This window comes from Enhydra lutris, unplaced genomic scaffold (assembly GCF_002288905.1).
Source record: "Enhydra lutris kenyoni isolate GAN:26980312 unplaced genomic scaffold, ASM228890v2 scaffoldscaffold82, whole genome shotgun sequence".
Classification (NCBI taxonomy): domain Eukaryota; kingdom Metazoa; phylum Chordata; class Mammalia; order Carnivora; family Mustelidae; genus Enhydra; species Enhydra lutris.
In genome coordinates this window covers 5,661,006-5,681,479 of record NW_019154166.1, presented here as the reverse complement: position 1 = coordinate 5,681,479, position 20,474 = coordinate 5,661,006, and the positions used below count along the sequence as shown (strand labels likewise).

General features: G+C 47.1%; 1 protein-coding gene across 1 annotated transcript in view; it reads right to left on the bottom strand.

Annotated features, from left to right (window-relative positions):
- Positions 1-20,474, bottom strand: part of LOC111161130 (dynein axonemal heavy chain 9) — a 317,708-nt gene that overhangs the window by 39,792 nt on the left and 257,442 nt on the right. The window contains exons 60-63 of the mRNA XM_022524635.1: positions 18,660-18,853; positions 15,697-15,845; positions 4,091-4,218; positions 1,303-1,530 (exon numbers count right to left, since the gene is read on the bottom strand). Coding sequence (XP_022380343.1) covers positions 1,303-1,530; positions 4,091-4,218; positions 15,697-15,845; positions 18,660-18,853 — 699 coding nt within the window. The remainder of the gene's footprint in view (positions 1-1,302; positions 1,531-4,090; positions 4,219-15,696; positions 15,846-18,659; positions 18,854-20,474) is intronic.

Sequence of the window (20,474 nt, the reverse complement as noted above, 5' to 3'; positions counted from 1 at the left end):
CATTTTGCTTCTCCTTGGAAGCTTTCCCCTCCAAGCGGGGCTGCTTGATCTCCAAGCTATGGGGGATCTCACACACTCAAGGAAATCTCCTCAGATCCTGACTACCATATAGTCGTCAAGTTTAAGTTAGACCAGACCCCAGCGGGCCCCTAGTCCTGGTGGTTTATGTTGGGTTAGTGACAAGAGTCCTCCTTCAGGTTCCCGAGGTGACTGCTCTGGGACTGGGAGTGAGTCTGTGAGTGTGGGGTCTGTGGAGCCAGAGGTCTGTGGGGGCTGTTAGAAGACAACGCCTGAGAGGACAGATCCTAGAACCCTCCCCTTGGACTCCACCAAGGCCCGGGGTGACGGATGGACTTCAAGGTGGCTCCATAGCCCCCGATCTCCTGGCTTTAACATCTTTGTGGATTCCACTTCCCAGGTAGTGGGAGCTCCCCCAGGAAGAGACAGCAAGACAGGCCACCTTCCTGAGAAGGTGAAGAAAGCCTGAGCCGCAGACCTCACAAGTCACCCTCACATATAAAGTCAGTAGCCCACGGGCCCCTTTTGCCTTTAAATCCACGCTCTGCAACACAAGTCTCAGATTCCCACTAAAGGGAGGTTCTAGTACGCGGTGGCCTATGTCTGAAACTTCTGTCCTGATCCTCTCAGCTTCGCCCTGGAGCAAATCCCCTGGAGGCTTGCTAGAACGCAGGTTCCTGGGCCCTCACCCCAGAGTTTCTGATGTAGGAGGTCTGGGGGTGGTGGTGGAGGGTCTGAGAATTTGCACTTCTACCAAGTTCCCAGCAGCTTCTGCTGCTCCAGGGACCACGCTGTGAAAGCCTACCACGTGGCGACGTCCCAAGGCCAGATCCCCCATCTGACACCCGGGTTATGTGACGTGGACGCTCGGGATGCCTGATGATGGCAGGTGTTCTCGTGGGAACACGTGCACCCGTCCCCAGCGTGCTCAGCCAATAAGCATGTAGCCGGCGTAGCATGTCCCTTAGATGTACAGCAACACGCCCTCTCCTTCAAGGGGTATCTCCTTAGCAGGGAGACCTGCGCAGGGTTCGCCCACGCCTCTTGCCAAAGACAGGCCCCCAAGCTTGGCTCCCCTTCCCCACCCGCAGTGTACTGGGGAACTGACAGCGGGGCTGTACTCCGCGGGCACTGGGAGGTCCGTCACAGAGCGGACACACAGCTCCACAGCCTGTCCCCCCACTTCCCGCCCTCCTGGCAGCTGGATGCTCTGGGACGCAGGTCAGCCGGCCATGGTGAGGGGCGCGGCTCGTCCGCCCCGCTCCCGTCCGCCCTGGGAGGTACCTGAGAGAAATTGTCCAGGGCCTTGTGCAGGTTGGCATGCATGCCTGTGGGAGGCTCGTTGGTGATCTTGATCGCATTCTCCAGGATGCCCTGGGGGATGACGTGGCCCTCTGGGGAGGGCGCGGGCTCTGCGCTGATGAAGACCCTGAGGTCTGGGTGGCTGTTCTCCGCGTGCTCTGCCAGCTTCTCCTCCAGGGTGCTGAGCCACTTGGCCACCAGGTGTATGTTCTAGTGGGAAGGAAAACCCCACCCACCCACCCCACGCAGGCGTTTGCTTAGTTTTGTTAGCGGCAGACGGTTTCAGGAAGGCAGCAGTGGCGGCAGGGGGCTGGCTTTCAAATAAATCTCATCGCAGCAGGTGTCTTGGGTTCCCAGTGATGGGACCTGGCCATCTCTGGCAACTGAACCCTATTCTCTTGATCTCCCAAGTCTCTCCAGCACACAGGGCTCAAACCTGACGCTGCACAGGGATTCCCTGCAGCGCTTCTCAAAAACAAGATCCTTGGGGCACCTGGGTGGCTCAGTGGGTTAAAGCCTCTGCCTTCGGCTCCTGTCATGATCTCAGGGTCCTGGGATCGAGCCCCGCATCAGGCTGTCTGCTCAGTGGGGAGCCTGCTTCCCTTCCTCTCTCTCTGCCTGCCTCTCTGCCTACTTGTGATCTGTCAAATAAATAAATCTTAAAAAACAAAAACAAACAAGATCCTTGGGTCTAGGGCAGGCCCGAGCATTTGCATTTCTACTAAGATCCGGGCAGAGCTGAAGGTGCTGGGCTACATTGGGAGACTGGAACGCACGGTCCAGACACTCCAAATCTGGACCCCCACCTCTGACACTCGGAGGATTTGAACCCTTGATAACTCAGAAGCGGGGCCCATGGACTTGGAGTGTTGCCTTCCCTAGGATCCGTCTAGAAATGCAGACTCTCCGACCCTACCCAGATTTCCTGAATCAGTGCATTTCAATCAGATCCTGCCGTGATTTGTATGTGTGTTAAAATGTGAAAAGCACTGATTTAAACTTCTAGCTAGCTTTCTTGCGTCCTCTCTCCCTCTCTCCCAGCCATTCTGCTAATTGTTGCCAAACTTATCTTCCTAAAACACAGGGAGGCATTGCTGCTCACACGCTGGGAAGGCTTCCTACTCCAAGCCGGGCTCCTTCATCTGCGCCCTTCTCTCCCCACCTCCCCACCCGCCCTGCCCCATGTGATTCCTGCCTGTCTGTCTGAACCTACACTTGTTTCTCAGCACTACTTTGTAGAATCCAGGATGTAGCCAGGATGGCTCCTTTGTGGTAGGTTCCATTATGATGGGGAGAGAAAACTCCAGAAGTATTGGAGGAAGCCTGCCCACAGAGCCTTAAACTTGGCCCCGGCAGCTGGTCTCTGGGCACTGCTTTCTTTTCTATAAAAGGAGAAAGAACAAGAATATTGGCCCTACTTATTTCACAGACTCGCTGCAAAGGGCCAAAGTTAATGGATTTGAAAGGGCTTTGTGTACCCTAACCACTACATAAGCGTGAGGGGCAGCTGCTGAAATGAGCACTTGTTAAGGAATTCATTTGTAAGCCCTGTGTTGGAGCCGAGGCTCCAGAGGGGCTGCCTGGGAAAGCCAGGGCCACCTTAGCCAGGCCCTCCGCTCCTCCTGCAGGAATTCCAATTCCCGAATTTAAGCTGGGAGAGCTCTCAGGAAAGGACATCAGCAGATGCAAGCGTCCTGGGGTCGCTCTGTGCCAAGGGAGGAAAGGCTCTCTGTTTGCCGTCCCCATGGCTGAGTGGGTCCCTGAAGGATGAGGGCCCAGGATGGGGTCTCATCCTGCCAGCCTGTGAGGGAGGAAGTAGGATCCCAAGCTGTCACTGTCTTTTGAGTTTCTGGACAAAGAGCCCCAGGGAAAGGAAGGACGAAGCCCCCCAACTCAGGGTGGCTGTTCTTGCTGTGGCCAGTGGTGACGCAGTGAGGGGTCAGGAGACAGAAGTTCTAGGGACTCAGAGCAAGGACCGGATGGGAGTGACCTTTTTTGTTTGTTTATTTTCCCTGGCACTGATCTCTTCCTCGAGTCTGTCACCGAGCAGGCTTTCGGAGGGTGTTGCCTCTGTCTGCCCTAGGCACTGGGCGCAAAGGGGATTAAGGAGTAGGTGTCTCCTTAAGGGAATGTAGTGAAGGGCACGGTCATCAGGTAAGTCCCTTCAGCTCAGCCAGGGCACCCCAGTAGAGCTCTGGCCCAACACCAGCTCCCCGGTAAGGTGCATAAGCCAGGGATGAGGGGACAGGTGGCGACAGGAGAGGGGCGGCCCTTATGTCTTGTGAGTTCGGTGAAGTGAGCAGCAGGAGACATCCCAGATGGGCGCCCGCAGGCATGAGCTCCAGGTGCAGAGGCAGAGCTCCAGTTACAAGTGTGCTGTCGTGGTCATGCGTGTAACCAAGAACACAGAACGCGGGGCACAGCAGAAGGGCAGAGCGGTGGAAAGTTCTGGGATACGTCTGGGAAGAGGTTCACCTACCAGACCCTGTTCCCACGGTCTTCAGCTGGATACCTACTCCCCGAGGAGGCCCCAAACAGGAAGTTAGGGGGGCAGGGGGCTGTGAGGGGCAGGGGACAAGGAGTCGTGGGGAGCGGTGGGGAGGACCCCAGAGGAGGGACGGAGAGAGGATCAGGCAGTGAGATGGGCAGGGGTGTGGAAAGAAAGGCAGGGAAGAGGGGCGGAGAGGACAGAGGAGCCCAGAGATTGCCCTGTGAGCTCCAGACAGCTGTGGGGCCAAGAATGACCCTGAACAGGGCACAGGGGTCATACCTGCAAGATAACCCAGTGACCTTTCTTGGCAGCCAGGTCCAGCGCTGCCTCAGCCACCACCTCCTGTCCTTGCCCCAAAGACACGTTGTGGAAGTTCCTGTTGTTGAAGGTGTAGCCGAGCTTTCTACCTGAAAGGGGTGTGGAGTTGTCCTTATTTTCGCTCATGTCTGCCATCTTTGTTGTTGTCCTGTGGTCACAAGGAGAGGCCCATGGCCGTACCACTGCTCGAACTCAGGCATGCCTGAACGCTCATACCCTTCCCCTCTTCCTCTCAGGAGCATGCTGGGGGGTGAGGGATACCTCTTCCCACTCTCTGTTCCCAAACAACAGGAAGCACTTGTTGGACATCAACCCCCACCACCCTCACTGAGTCCCCAAGGGTGGAGTGAAGTGATGATGCCCTTTGGTGTGGCTTTGCTTGAACACCAGGCATTGGTCTGCTGCCCTAGAGCCTGAAATGGCTTCCAGGCTATGGATTTTCCCTGGACCTCCACGGGGAGGGATGCCTGGTTGGGGTAAGACTCAGGTAGCTCTGGCTTCCTGGTCTTTACTCCGTATTAGCCTCCTCTGCTGTTCCTCAACACAGAGGAATGTCTTGTCTCCTCATTTTGCATGAGTGAGAGCAAAGAGGAGCAAAAGGCAGGACAAGAAAGGGCTTGGCTCGGCAGGTGGAGATGCTCTGCGTTCTGGGAAGGGCACCTGTTACAGGGACACACATCACAGCCATCTCACTGCGTGTTCTGCCGGCCCAGGAGAAACTTCACACAACGCAGCCAGCCTCAGCAGTGAGGACCACTTCTGCTGGGATGTCAGCAATTAGCCCCGTACAATAAAATTTAGAGAAATTACATAATATTCTTTAGACAGAGGATCATAAAAGTGTATCTACGGCCACGCAGGAATTATGGAGCAATTTTCTTCTAGGAAGATAAAGTACGCGAGAGAAAAGAAAAGAAATAGAAAGACAGAAAGAAGATTAAAAAATATGTCCTTAAACATTTTGTTTCAGGGGAACTAAAATGAAAGATGCAATTCGATATTTTGTGCAAAAAATTTAAACAAAACTGTCAATACTGGATATTTCTTTTAAATGCTAAGAAAAGGTATAGAGTCTCTTTCCCAAGTCTGTGCAAGACGAAGGATGATGACTTTCTGCAGCGAGAAGAGTTATTAGAGATTCAACTGAGATGAGCCCGAGAAACACCCTTATTAAACCATAAATCCTTGCTGGCAATAGATCTGATGTCAGCTTTGGAACCGGCAATATAAACAACTTATTCCAGAGAAAGTACCAGGATAAAAGGTGCTGGGATTATTAGACAGCCTCCGTGAGGTTCCTACTCACAAAAGAGCCAATTTCTTTTGTCAGGGAGATGTAGGAAAAGAGGTTCTTGCTGAAGATCAGTTTGCAAACCACGGACTGCAGGGACCCATTGGGGCAGAGGCTGGCATGCACGGGGGGCTCAGCGTGTGTTAGTGTAGGCTTGAGGTGTGGTGATGAGGCTGACGTGGAGAAGTTGAGAAGGGGAAGCATTGATAGGATTTGCAAGGACCAAACGTGCCAGCCCCATGATGTGCTGGGGCAAACTTGCAGGGTCCTTCCACTGGCAACTCTGAGGCTCTTGGGGCTCCCTGCACCGTCACCAGCAAGCCCCTCATGCCAGCCATGTTCTCGTGGCTTTTCATCTTCATGCTGTTCTGCACCATGGCTTCCATGCCTCCCCACTCCCACTACCTGGGTGGCAGTGTCACCCAGATTGTGTCCATCGTAAACCTCCTTCCACACCTCTCCAGCATGCTTCTTTGTCTGTCTCTGAGGACGTGGCACCTTCTGTGGCCCTCTTCCGAGTTCCGTGTATCCACAGGGCTAGGAGGAAGGGGAATGTTTTTCTAGGTTCCTCTTCACTTGCAGGTTATTTCTTCCCATCCTTGTATAAAAGCCCCCTTTCTTTTTAAGCACATGTCATTTGGCTATATTATCTGCTAACGTCTATGTTCTCTGCCTTCCACCAACTTCCCAGTGAGATTCATTTCCACTGGGGGCTCAGGTCAAAATCTTCCATATGTCTCGTTTCAGCATTATCCAGGCAAAACTCAAGGTCACAATGGATGACTCAGCCAACCTCAAGTCTCATGTGTCGACATCTTCAAAGAACCAAACTCCGTCCACTTCCGTTACTCACTCCCCATGGCTGTGCCCAGAACTTTACGATCGTCAAGAACCATGTCGGACAAATTCTTCATTCATGTCTACTACTGTTGCTTTCTCCTCTCTAGTCGGTTCCCTCCATCCCTCCTTACCTGTCACTCTGCTTCAGTGAAATGCCCAGTCCATTGGCTCTTCTATTTTTTCTAACCTTCACCTTGACCTCTCTCTTATTTTAATATGGATTCAATAATCCTTTAGGATGAAGATCTTACAAAACCTTCAACTCCAGTGCCCCTTCTGCTTCTGTGCCACCCTTTTGCTAAATCCATCCAATCCTAGATGAATTAACAAGATAGGAAGGGAGACATTTGGGGACTTGGAGCCACCCCAAGTTCATGATTCTCATCCTCAATGCTGTTTGGCAATCTTTCCGTCGACTCCCAGCAACCTGCTTCACTACCTACTTCCCTGGGGAAACATATGCCATGTGGCAGGAACTCCTTCAATTTTCTGCCATTTTATCTGCATCCCTGCTCAACGGAAGATGTGTCCTCCCTCTTCCTTTCCCTCGTCTGTTCCCCGAATCCCATCTCTCCTTGTATCATCAACCTTTATCTCCCTATTCACTTTCCCATTCCCTGGCACATGAACAAGTGAGTCTCTCTCAACACAAAAACCAATATTCCCCCAATCCTGAAGCTGTTTTCCGAGACTGCACTTGCTCCCACCTCACTGAGTTCCAATGGACTATTAAAGAAAAGAGAATAGAGCCAGGAACAATGGGAAGGAGGCTGCATGCAAAGTGTGGGTAATCTGGCTACAGAAACACTAAATTGAATACGTTCTTTGAACACACTGGGTAGCAGGTTTGCAAAAAAAATCAGAGTTCTGATCAGCACCTTGGAGAGAGCAAACAAGGAAACAGTGGAAGGCAAAGGTGGTAGAAATTACAGAATTATTTGTTAAAGCCAGATAACTGAACACAGGAGGAGAGAGACTGAGTAAGATGATGAGAGAGTCAAGTGAAAGACAGAGAAGTTGCCTGTGAGTTAGGGTGGAAAGGGGAGTTGTGGGTTGGGAGGGCCACGGATGAAGCCATGCTTCAAGGACAGAGAGGAAGGAGCCAGCTGAGCTGCCTCAAAGAACAGAGGAATTATCATCTTCGTTAGAATGCCGTACGACGCTACTGTGCTCTGAACATTTCAAAGTCTTTTCATGTCCGAGATTTCACTTCTATCCTACCGTAGCCCTAGGAAGCAGGTATTATGGGTGATTGGGAAAAATGGGTGATTGCTTTTGAAAGAAGCAAAGGTGAGAATGTATGGAAATAAGGAAGTGTGGCTCATTCAGGAAGGAGGTGATGAAGAGAAAGGCAAAGAGGGTTACATTAAAGCACTTCAAGGGATTAATCTGAGAAGGCAAGAAGGAAAGCAGTGGGGGTGGATGGTGCTAGGTTTTGTGTTAGAACAGAAGCCATGGAAAGTGGATGGAATTTTGTCCTCCTCCCCGCCTCTCCCTCCTCCTCCTCCAAAGCTGTTGAGGAAGGAAAATCCTGGAGGAGACTAAGAGGCACAAAGCTGCCAGAAAAGCATAGATTCCTGATCAAGGGTCAATGGATGAGATGTAGGGACTCGAGAACTCCTAAAATCTTACACGGGACTTTGTGGGTTCAGTGCATTTGGGTTGGGGGTAGGGGGTGATGGTGGCATGAGGATGAGGCAACAAAGCTTTCACTTAACTCTCAGGTAGGTAGGTAGGTTCATTCATTCACTCATTCATTCATTCATTCATTTGTAGGCTCCACGCCCAGCATGAAGCCCACTGTGGGGCTCGAACTCATGACCCCAAGATCAAGACCTGAGCTGATATCAAGAGTCGATGCTTAACAAACTAAGCCATCCGGGTGCCCTGACTCTCAGGTTTTAAAACCCTCCCCAATATTAAAACCTGCCATGTTGAAACAAAGGGACAGAGAAATGAAGGAGTTCAGAACATAAATCACAAACTCAAAAATGGGAAAGGATGCCAAGCTTTGTAAGCGTCTACGCGGAGTGAAACAGTGAACTGTCTGATACACAGACTCTCCCCAAACACAGAGACAGTAAGTTTCCTTAATACGCTGGGGCTAGGGAGGGAGAGGGAGGGAAGTGTGAGTCAGTCGTATAGGTTCCAAACTGGAGAAGAGGAGCCCATCAGGCAATCTGATTTGATTCAAGATGCAGAAAGCACGGCTGTCGCCAGAGTCTATGTTCTAAGTGGGTGAATTAGAAAATAAATGAAGCCATCAAGAAGGCACGGGGAAGGGAGAGAGAGAGAAGGAGGCACAGGTGCTTAAGTAATCTGTGGCTGATGAGCAGCAATATTGCCTCCAGTAAGGAAACACGGCTTGAGATTAGGCCAAGGGCAGGGCTGAGATAATGTATTCAGAGACAAATAACCAATATGGTTCAGGGAGAGGTCGGTGTCCCCGCAATGACAGAAAGCCTCGAAGTGCGTGATGGAAGAGATGGAGGTCAATTGGCAAAGGACAGAAGGAAATTGCTCATAAACAGGGCATATGCGAGCTTCCAAAAAGGAAAATACTGGACCAAAATGAGGCAGCTAGAATTTGCCAATACGAAAGGACTAAACCTCCAGAAGACAGAATACAGAACTCTATAAAATGTGAAAATTGGGAACAACTCAGCGACAACAACAGTTCTTACGACACTCATTCATGTGTTAATTCACAAATAATTGCTGAGTGCTTTTTCTCTGCTAGTTACACTTTTAGGTACTGATAAGCATGGTCCTTGACCTGAGGACCTTAATGACAAACAGGTAGGCAAACCTCAGTTAAAATGATAAAAGAAGTATTTATTTATTTAGTTTCTAAAGATTTTACTTATTTATTTGAGAGAGAGAGAGAGAGAGAGAGAGAGAGCAAGCAGCAGAGGGAGAGGGAGAAGCAGACTCCCTGCTGAGCAGGGAGCTCCATGAGGGCTCGATCCCGGGACTCTGGGATCATGACCTGAGCCGAAGGCAGACGCTTAACCAGCTGAGCTACCCAAGTTCCCTTAAAAGAAATATTTAATTAAAAGTGTATTGAATGCTCTGAAGCAAATACATGCATAACAGGGAATCACTGGTCTTGCAGGGAGGTCGGAAGAGGCTGGTACCTGCAGGGTGAGTGGGTGCCGCAGTCTTGAATGGCTGGGGAGAAATATTTCTGATAAAAGAAATCTCTTGTGAAAATGCCCAGGTCAGGAAGGCTCATAGTGTGGCTGAGGATCTAAAAGGACTGCGTGGCTGGAGTAGAGTGAGCTTGGGGGAAGGAAAGAGCCAAGGCTTGGCAGAAAGGCCAGGCTGTGCAGAGCCACATAGATCATGCCAGTGGTACCAGACTTTCCCTAAGAACAAAGGGAAGCCACTGGAGTGTTTTAAGGCGGAGAGTGATACAGTCAGATCTGAGGTTTAGCAAGATGTCTTTGGCTGCTGAGTGGTCAAAGATTGCAGGCAGTGGGAGAAGACTGGGCCCCTTTGTCAGTCCAAGTGAGGTTATGGTGACTCACACCAGGAAGGCAACAATGATGCTAGAGACAAGAAGACCAGCCTGAAATGGATTTAGGAGGTAGAATCAATAAGACTCAGTGTGGTGGGTGGTGGAGGGAGTCTTTAAGGCGACTGATTCCAAGGTTTTGGGGATGAGCAACTTGGTGAATGGTAGTGATATTTACCAAGAATAACAGAGCGAAATTTCCAGACATCAAGAAAGGTCTGACTTTTCTGCTTAAAATGGCATGCTGAGTGCTGAACAGATGAATGGAAAAGACCCACACCCACTAAACACAGCTCATAGTGCTTCAGAACACAAGCTAGGGAGATGATCCTCAAGTTTCCAGCACAGAAACAGGTAACCACCACTACAGGAAGAAGAGCGCCCTACTGGCATCTGACCCCAAGGGAACACAACTGACTTCTTGAAGACAACGGAGCAATGCGGATGCATTCTGGAAAAACCATTTCGCACCTAGCAAAACTACTGAAAGAGTATACGGGCAAAATGAAAGCCTTTTAGCCACCCAAGGATACAGAATTTTTACTTCCTATGATTCTCTTCTGATGGCGCATGCTAGCAAAACTAGGGTAAAAATTGAAGGTAAAAGATACAGGATCCCCAAAATGATAGTATCTGACTAGAATATAGAAAGAGTAAATCCAGGGCGGCTAGCATGCAAGTTATCTATTTTAGAACAGAACGCAAGTGGGCTCTGGGTGGAACATTCTCAAGGAGGATAACTTGGATTCTAGACAACGTATACGATTAATAGAGGCATGAAGCCATGATAACAGCAGAGGGGGCATTTGTTTCTTTTCCCAAGAACAAGGAAAAGACACTCAGAAACTCCAGGAAAAACGTAAGGCTATCCAAGAAAATCATCATATACATGAAGCAAACTGAAATTTGGTATGACTTTGAAACTCCGTGCTGAGAACATTCTTCTCTGAGAGTCCCCTAGAGATGAGGACATTGGGTCCACGAAGAAGGAAATGTCATCCCGGCATATTTACTTGCCTCTTTGGTGACTAATATGTGGAAATTAATTATGACATAAATGCTATTGGTTTTCAAATATTACAGTTAACTCATAGACTAGGCACTAGGCATGAATAAGATTAATGATGGTAACAGAGTAGAATGAATATATATTCATCCTTGTCTATGGAAAAAGCACAGCTGAATTAAGTTAGAAAACTGGTCTCAGCTTACACAGAGGGAAGTCAAAAGAAATGATCTAGAAGTCACAAAATAAAACATTAAGTTTCACTAACATTGCTTAAAAGTTAACACGGCCAATAGAGGAAGTAAACTTTAAAAAAAAAAGATTTTATTTATTTATAAGAGAGAGAGAGGGCCAGAGAGAGAGAGAGCACAAGCAGGGGGAGCATAAGATGGGGAGGGAGAAGCAGGGTCCCCGCTAGACAGGAAGCCCAATGTAGGGCTCGACCCCAGGTCCCTGGGATCATGACCTGAGCTGAAGACAGATGCTTAGAAGTGCTGATCCACCCAGGCACCCCATAAGTAAACATTTTAAAAAAAGATTTGTTTATTTATTTATCTGAGAGAGAGAGAGAGAGAGAGAGAGAGAGATAAAGCAGAGTACGGGGTAGGGGTAGAGGAAGAAGCAAGACTCCTCGCTGACCAGGGAGCCTGACACAGGGCTTGATCCCAGGATCCTGAGATCATGACTTAAGCTAAAGTAAGATGTTTAACCAACTGAGCCACCCAGGCATGCCAAGGAAGTAAACATTTTAGTATAGATACCAAAATTTGGGAGTTTGCCAATGAATTAGATAATTGAATAAAATGGCCAAGTTCTGGGGTGCCTGGGTGGCTCAGTGGGTTAAGCCTCTGCCTTGGGCTCAGGTCATGATCTCAGGGTCCTGGGATCGAGCCCTGCATTGGGCTCTCTGCTCTGTGGGGAGCCTGCTTCCTTCCCCCCTCTCTGCCTGCCTCTCTGCCTACTTGTGATCCCTGTCAAATAAATAAATAAAATCTTTAAAAAAAATCTTAAAAAATGGCCAAATTCCTAGAAATAAAAACCAAAACTCACTCAGGGAGAAATAGAAAATCAGAGTAGATTTATAACAAATGAGATTGAAGTAGTAATTTAAAAACTTCCCACCAAGAGAAGCTCAGGTCCAGGTGGTTTCACCATGAATTCTATCATACATGAAGAATTAATATCAATCTTTCACAAAATCTTCCAAAAAATAGAAGAGGAAGGAACACTTCCCAAATCATTCTCATGTATAGGTTATTAATTTTTCCCTCATACTGCAAACAAAGACATCACAAGGAAAGAAAACAACAGGTCATTATCTTTTATGAACATAGGTGTAAAAATCCTCAAAGAAACATATGCAAATTGAGTCTAGCAATATATAAAATGATCATACACCAGGATCAAGTAAGATCTGAGGAATGCGAGGTTACTTTAACTTCCAAAAATCAATTAATGTAATATATTCATAGAATAAAGGACAAAATGATATCATCTCAATGGATATGGAAAAAGCATTTGACAAAATCCAATACCTTTTCATGATAAAGGAAAAAAATCTCATCAAACTAGAAGGAAACTTGCTCAATCTGATGAAGGGTATCTATAAAAAACCTGCAACTAACATCATATTTAATAGTGAAAACTGAATGATTTTCCTCAAAGATCTAGAATAGGCCCAGGATGTCCAAGCTTGCCATTTCTACCTAATATTGTGTTATAAATTTTAGCCAGGTCAAGTAGGCGAGAAGAAGAAATAGAAGGCCATCCAGTTTGGAAAGGAAGAAGTAAAACTATCTTTCTGTAGATCACCTAAACTTGTATCTGCAAAAAAACCCTAAGGAATTCAGAAAAATCATTGGAACTAATAAACATGTTCAGTCAGGTTGTAGGATAGGAGGCCAATATACAAAAATGTACAAAAGTCCCTAGCAGTGACCACTCCAAGAATGAAATTAAGGAAATAATCCCACCTTACAACAGAATAAAAAAGGACAAACTACTCGGGAATGAACTGAACTCAAGAAATGCAAGGAGGTTAAGAGTACACTTACTGTGACGAGCGCTGAGTATTGTATAGAAATGCGGAATCGTTGTATTTTACACCTGAAACTAATGTAACAATTTCTGTTAATCATACTTCAGTTAAAAAAAAAATGCAACACTTTATACACCCCAAACTATGAAATAGTAATAATAGAAATTACAGAAGATCTTAATAAATGGGAAGACATTCTATAGTGCTGGATCAGAAGACTTAATAGTTGTTAAGATAATACTTGCTTGATTGATCTACAGGGAATATTATCCAGCCATAAAAAAGGAATGGTATATGCTATAGCTGCAACCTTGATGAACCTTGAAAATATTATGCTAAGTAAAACAAGCCATCAATGAAAGACCTCATAATGTACGATTTCACTTCTAGAAAATGTCCAGAACAGGCAAATCCTTAGAGACAGAAAGTAAATTGGTGGTGGACTAGGGAGGACATGAGATGAGATAGGGAGTACTCGCTAAGAGACGTAGGATTTTTCTGGTGCGGGGAGAGACACAAATTTGCTAAAATTAGATTGTGGTGATGGTCGCATAGCCTTCTGAAAATATTAGCAAACTGAATCATATACTTGAAATGGGCGAATCATACCGCATATGAATGATGTCTCAGTAAAGCTGTTAAAAATGTGGTAGAAGTGGACGGTCTTGAGTGGGCAATAGTGGGAGTGAAACTCTTATTTTTTATATCAGGGAATGTAAATAGATATCTAGAATTGATCAATTTAAAACTTGTGATAAAAGGGGTGCCTCGGGTGGCTCAATCAGTTAAGCAAACTCCTTTGGGCTTCAGCTCAGGTCCTGATCTGAGGGTCATGAGATTGAGCCCTGCACTGGCTCTGTGCTAGGCATGGAGTTTGCCTGAGATTCTCTCCCTGCCCCCCACCCCTCATGCTCTCTCTCTAAAATAAATAAACTTAAAAACAAACAAAACAAAACAAAACAAAAAAACTAGGGATACAAGATTAGTAGGAAATAGAGCAGGAACCACGAGGAGGACTAAATTCAGAAATTGATAAAAACAAAAACAAAAACAAAGCCCCACAAGAAACCCCAAAACCCCCCCAAAACAAAAAACAAGTGTCTGGAAAGGGGTGGTATGGGGAGGGCTGGCTGGAGCTGAGAACTGTTGCTTTTCGTTTTGAATTCTTTATTATCCATACTTTAAAAATATGCAAGTATCACGCAAATTTATTAGGAGACTACAAAAATATACATAAAATCAGAGAATAAAAAAGATATTTCTTGTTCCTCCCATAGATCTTACCCATTCTTCTCCCTTTTTTTTTTTTTTTTTTAAAGAATGTGGAGCCTGACATGGGGCTTGATTCTCATGACCCTGAGGTCAGGACCTGAGATGAAACCAAGAGTTGCATGGCTTAACCGACTGAACCACCCCAGCACGCTAATCTTTTTTTTTTTTTTTTTTTAAGATTTTATTTATTTATTTGACAGAGATCACAAGTAGCCAGAGAGGCAGGCAGAGAGAAACGGGGAAGCAGGCTCCCTGCTGAGCAGAGAGCTCGATGTGGGACTCGATCCCAGGACCCTGAGATCATGACCTGAGTCGAAGGCAAAGGCTTAACCCACTGAGCCACCCAGGTGCCCCCAGCATGCTAATCTTATCCATTCTTTAGGACCGAGTTAGCCTCATCTCAATGACCCCCAAGCACCAGGCATAGGCTGTGGAGTCCTTTCATTGCATAATGAAGAGACTGCTCTTGGAGCTGTATGGCCTGGGCTCTGACCTGTCAGGTCTTTATTTAACTTCATGAAATGTTGTCGTTTTGCCAGGGTTATAGTTTTGTCATTCACTTGCTCATTCCTTCATTTAATGTATCTATTTCTTGAGTACCCAGCACAGTTCTAGGAACTAGGGATATCCTGGTGACAAGAACACCCGATCCCAAGGAGCTCTCACTCTCTTAGGAAGACACAGTGGTCATTAGACAATTATAAGGTGATGGACATAAAGAAGGGTGCTCCAGGAGCACATGGGAGGGGAACCTAGAATCTTGGAAGTCAGTAGGGCTTCCTGGAGGTGGTGACTTGAAATCAGGATCTGAAGGATGAATAGAAGCTGGTCTGGTAGGGGGATTCAGGAGGGGACACAGCAGGCATGGGAGAATGGGTGCCATGTAGAATGCAAAAGAGGGAATTAGGGGAATGTAGGCAGAACGGTAGATCCCCAAAGATGTCCATGGTCTAATCCTCAGGACCTATGAACATAGGACTTTACAGGGCAAAGGGGACTCTGTAGTGTGAGTAAATATAAGGCCTCAAGATGGGGAGCTTATCCTGGATTATCTAAGTGGGCCCAGTATAATCATAGGAGTCTTTCTAAGGAAAAGAAGGAGGCAGTAAGACCCATTTATGATTTCTGATCTCCAGGACTGTACAAGAATACATTCATGTTATTTTAAGCCTCTAGATTTGCAGTAATTCATTACAGCAGCAATAGGCAACTACTAATGGAAAGGAGAAAGAGGGAGGGACAGGAGGATGAAGTTCCCTGTGAGACACGTTAAGGAGTTTGGACCTTATTCTCAGGGCAGTAGGAGCCTTGAAGAAAGACCACTCCAGCCAAAGCAAGGGTGAGTAGGTGGGTGGGTGGGTGGTAGGACAAGGTCTCCTGGTAAATTGCTAGCATGGACTCTTCCATGAACCGCCCTGGGTGGTCCCCCCTTCAGGGAAGATCCTCTAGTGTTGGCTCTGCCATGACTCTGACTTCTCTATGTTAGCAAATACTGGGTACTGTGTACTGAGCTTTGAGCCAGGAAAAGAGAGACCAATGGATGCAAGGAGTGAAAGTCCGTGGGGGCTAGGGCAGCCTCAGCTCCAAGAGGATGATTTCTTACCTTGATTCTCCACGTCCTTCAGAGGGTCCACCCCTGGAGACAGGATGAAAAACATGGGTGTGGCTGGCCCTGATTCCTCATACGAGGTCGCGAAGTCTGGTGCTCTTCCTACTACGTACTGGCTTCCCAACTTCTCCTCAATAAAATCTCTGCCGGGAAAGAAGCACATGCATGTGTATCTGTCACAGACCTGTGATGCTGGAGACAGGGAGGCCTACAGACCTGGCAGGATGTACTCAAGGTCATGGGCTTGGTAGTTAGTTACAGAGCTGCGGCCAACTTCCAGTTCCCTAGTTGTTAAGTCGACACTTAGAAGCTATGCCGTTCCTACCTGCCTGCTGTCCTAGATCAGGCCTTGTGCTGAATCCCTATCTGTACACGCCACACCCGACTCCCCTGGGAAGGCTGGGTGTCCTGTCCCTTCACCATCATCTTCTGGAAGATGACCAGGATCAATGCTTTCTAGAAGCTTGCAGGCACAGCTGCATCCTCCGTCTTCTACATCCTATGGTCCTCCTTCCCCGCTCAAGATTTAAGGCTCTCCACCTTCCTATGCTCTCCTGCTTCTGTCACCATCTGTTTTATCTTATTCCACTGGCCAATGTTCCTTTCCAGACTGTCCCATGTTATGCCAAACAAGCCTTGCAGTTGTAACCACTTACTGGTCATCGGGTCCAACTCTTGGCCTTAATGTTTCCCCAAGGACACTATTCTCTCTGTAGTCTCTTCCACTGGGCTCATTCTCCTGCCTCTGACCTACCTCAGGACTGAGAGGTGGGATCATGGTCTTCCTCACTGATGACTGTTGTTTCTAAACCATGGCTTCCCATACTTGGGGTGTCCGTGGACCCCCATTCCCCTGGCCGCATTCCCATGACCCCTGCAGGTTGATGTCACCTACTGTTCCTCTCGTCACTCTAGTACTTCCCTGAACCCTTGACTCATGGACCATCTCTTTAGCAGCCCGAGCGATGTCGACATTCATGTGGACAATCCTCCTGATTCTTAATCTTCATTTCTTCCCGCATTCAGCCACCTGATTTCATGGCCACACCTCATCCTTGTCATCACTTGAGGGCTTTTTCACATCTGAAACCTTAACTGAGAACATCCCACCCTCTGACTAAAGCCTTTTATCAGCAATTCAGCAACGGACCCTTATTCCACCTCTGATTTGCCTGCTCTGGTGCCAAGACTGATGTAGGATTTTCAGCATTTTGTCCTCCCTGTTTTCTTTAAAAAAAAAAAAAAATCTTTCCCTTACTTGGGGCATCTGGGTGGCTTAGTCGGTTTAAGCAACTGAATCTTGATTTCCACACAGGTCATGACATCAGCATCAGGCTTCTTGCTGACTGTGGAACCTGCTTAAGATTCTCTCTCTCATTCCCTCTGTCCCTTCCCCTCTTTCCTGCATATGCTCTTTCTTTCTCAAAAAAATTAAAGTCAATCAGTCAAATCAAATCATCCCCTTACTCTCTTCACTTCTTTCCTATCCAGTGTAGATTCCACAGCCTATAACCTTAAACAAACAAACAAACAAACAAACCAACAAACCAAAAACTTCTTGAGGTACAATTCACATAAAAACCTATTTAAGTATGCCATTCACTAATTTTTGATATATTTACTGAATTATACAGCCTTCACCATAATCCAGTTTTACAACACATTCGTCATGCCAAATAAGATTACTCCTGCCTACTTGAAGAACTCCTGTTTCCACCATCTAGCCCCAGGCAGCTGCTAATCTGCTTTCGGTCCCTATAGACTGCACGCACCTTGATGTCCAATCATTATCTCATCAATATCCTCATCCCCCTACCCTCACCCCTTGCCTAACCCCTGCCTTGAACTGAGCCACGCTCCAGACCTACTGAACTGCATCTACACCTGGGCTGTTGGATGTTGCTGTGGAGAACCACCCAACGGTGAAGACTGGTGCCATTACACACGCAGGATCTTAACTAGCGGAGCCCTCAATGCTGCTTGGAGTTCTTTGGGTTCCCCTGGTCGGCCTTCTCTCCCACTTGTCACAGACTCTATTTCAAACTCTGCATCCTCCTCGAATTCCAACACTGCCACTGCCTCTGGCACATAGACTCCCCTGATGACCTTACTCCCAACTTTTCAGAGAAAAGAGATGCCATCACACAAGATCCTCCTCAGTTTCCTGTCATCCTTCTACCACCTCAGCTACAGCCTCCGCTCCTTCTCTCTCCCTTCTTTGTGGTCAGAGAGATGCTCTCCCCCCCCCTTTTTTTTTCATGTGAAAAGATGTTCATTGTCATTAGTCATTGGGAAAATACAAATCAAACCACAATGAGATACCACTTCACACTCAGTACGACAGCTATTATCGGGAGAAGAAGAAGAAGGAGAAGAAGAAGAAAGAAAGAAGAAGGAAGAAGAAGAAGAAGAGGAGGAGGAGGAGGAGGAAGAGGAAGAAGAATGGGGAGGAAGAGGAGGGGGAAGAAGAAGAAGAAGAAGAAGAAGAAGAAGAAGAAGAAGAAGAAGAAGAAGGAGAAGGAGAAGGAGAAGGAGAAGAAGAGGAGGGGAAGAGGAAGGAGAAGAGGGAGAGGGGGAGGAGAAGAGGAAGAGGGTCGTGACAAAGAATGAGAAGGAGGAGGAGGAGGGGGAGGGGGAGAAGATAAAGGAAAAGGAGGAGGAGAAGGAGAGGAAGAAGAAGAAAAAGGAGGGGGAGGGGAGAGATGTTCTTCCTGCTGTGGATGAACCTCTGAGTACCATCATCTCCCACCACATCGGGTGTGTCCAGTATCTTTCATACGGCTGATATTGATGAGTACCTCTTTCCAAATCATGCACTTAGGTATTAAGAAAATACATGGCAAACACGTAGCAATAGGCCTTATGGGGTTGACCTTTGTGCTCAGCTCTGCTCATCGGGCATTGCTGAGACTGCCCCATGCCTTCCCTGGGGCTCCCCACTCTCCCGTGTCCCGTACCGCATGGCGTAGGTCATCCGGTCGGGCCGCATGGCTCTCATCACACAGAGGCGCTGTAGGGCTGTCTTGTTCTTCCACTCCTGTGGAAGCTTCTCCTTCTCAGGACATTCCGATTCCACAAACTTTTTCCAGCTTTTGGCAGATCCCTCAATGTCCCGATCCAGATTATAGAATCCTTCCATTGATGAAAGTGCCTGAGAAATTGAAGGGAATCTTGCTCTGAAATGCAATTTCTCCAGAAAGCTATAATTTTCATGGTGTTTGGGGGTGGGTAGGGTCAAGGAATAAGATAATAGTATAGATATAATTCTGTCTCATTCATTCTCCTGTCTGGAGTTTTGGATTTTTCCCCCAGGTACTAGCAGAAAGGTTTTGATAAAGTCACCTTCAGCAAACTGGACCAATAATGTGCAAAGTTTAGCAAATAAAGATTGAGCAGCCCTTACCTGCTGGGTATTGCCTGGAAGGAGGGACAAAAGGGATGCCATGAATTTTTTGGTCATGGAGGTCAGACCTTTTAAGTCTCTGACTCCTTCCTTTCAGTACTCACTCTACCGGCAACTCCTGTCAAGTTCTTTCTCAAGACATCCCTAGCATCACTGATGTTGTGTTAATACCAACGTAACATTTCCTGAGTTGCCTGTTTCCATAAGAATGAAGCTCAAATACATAACTTGGTACATCAAATGTCTTCATTTAGTGCCTTCCTTCCGATCCTTCCAGTGAACCGGGCGTCCTGCTTCCCTACTCCTGCGTCCAAGAGTATCTGTGGCCAACCTTGGAACTGTGCCAGACTCGTTACCAACTCAACTCCCTGTTTGTTCTGCTTTCACCATGGGACAGACAGGTCCTCGTTCTTTCCTCCCCCAAATTCCACTCCTTCCTGTTCTTGTGCTGGTCCTGATTAGTATGCGTTAGGGTCCTTCCTACAAGTTGTTAAAGTCCTGTTCATAATCAGCAACCTCTCTCAGGTTCATCCTCTGCAACCAAAAACATAGAGCCTCCCCATCCTCCTTATGTGGGCTACTTGGAATCATTTGTAGAGTTGATCTCTTCAATAAAGGGTCTGACTCAATTTTTAGATATTTGATTGTTGACAGCTTTAAAGTCTTATCCCTCCCTCTTCCTTTTCTGCTCCATGTTTGGGCAAGCTGATTAGTGAGTATTGGTGCTTTCTCCTCTGGTGCTGGAGGGAGATTGTAGCATGCAAACTCCCGCCCATGTACCGGAATACTGACTCTGGCCCCAATCCTAAACTACCAAAAAACTCCAAGGTGGTCTCCTTCCCTGGCTCTCAAGCCATTTTCAGACTGCTTGGGAGCTCCCCTGCTCTCCCAGAAAGACTCACTATGTGAATAATAGACCCTTTAATACACTCTTGGTATGTGTTGGCATCATCAGTCTTGACATTGGAACCAAATATTGGGTAGGGGTTCTTCCCTTTCCATTTCTCCAGAGTGCCCACATAAACATTAGTCACTTGGACATTTATCTGCAACCTTTCCATGACTATTCAACTCTGCTTGTAAGTTTGGTCTCTTCGATGATATTAAAAGCCAGACTATGTCCAAAGCACCTACTGCAATGCCATGAATTTTTAGGATCCCAATACACTCTTGATATTTGAATGCATGCATGCATTCATTCATTCATTGCAACATTTATTGAATGTCTACTACATGCCAGGTACTTGGGAATACAAAGGAAAACAAAAAAGAACACATGTCTTCAAGGAGCTTGTGGTCCTAAGTTAAGGAGAAAGAGGAGAGGAGGGAGGCCTTAGTAGGTATACAGAACTCTGCTGGGCAGAGACAG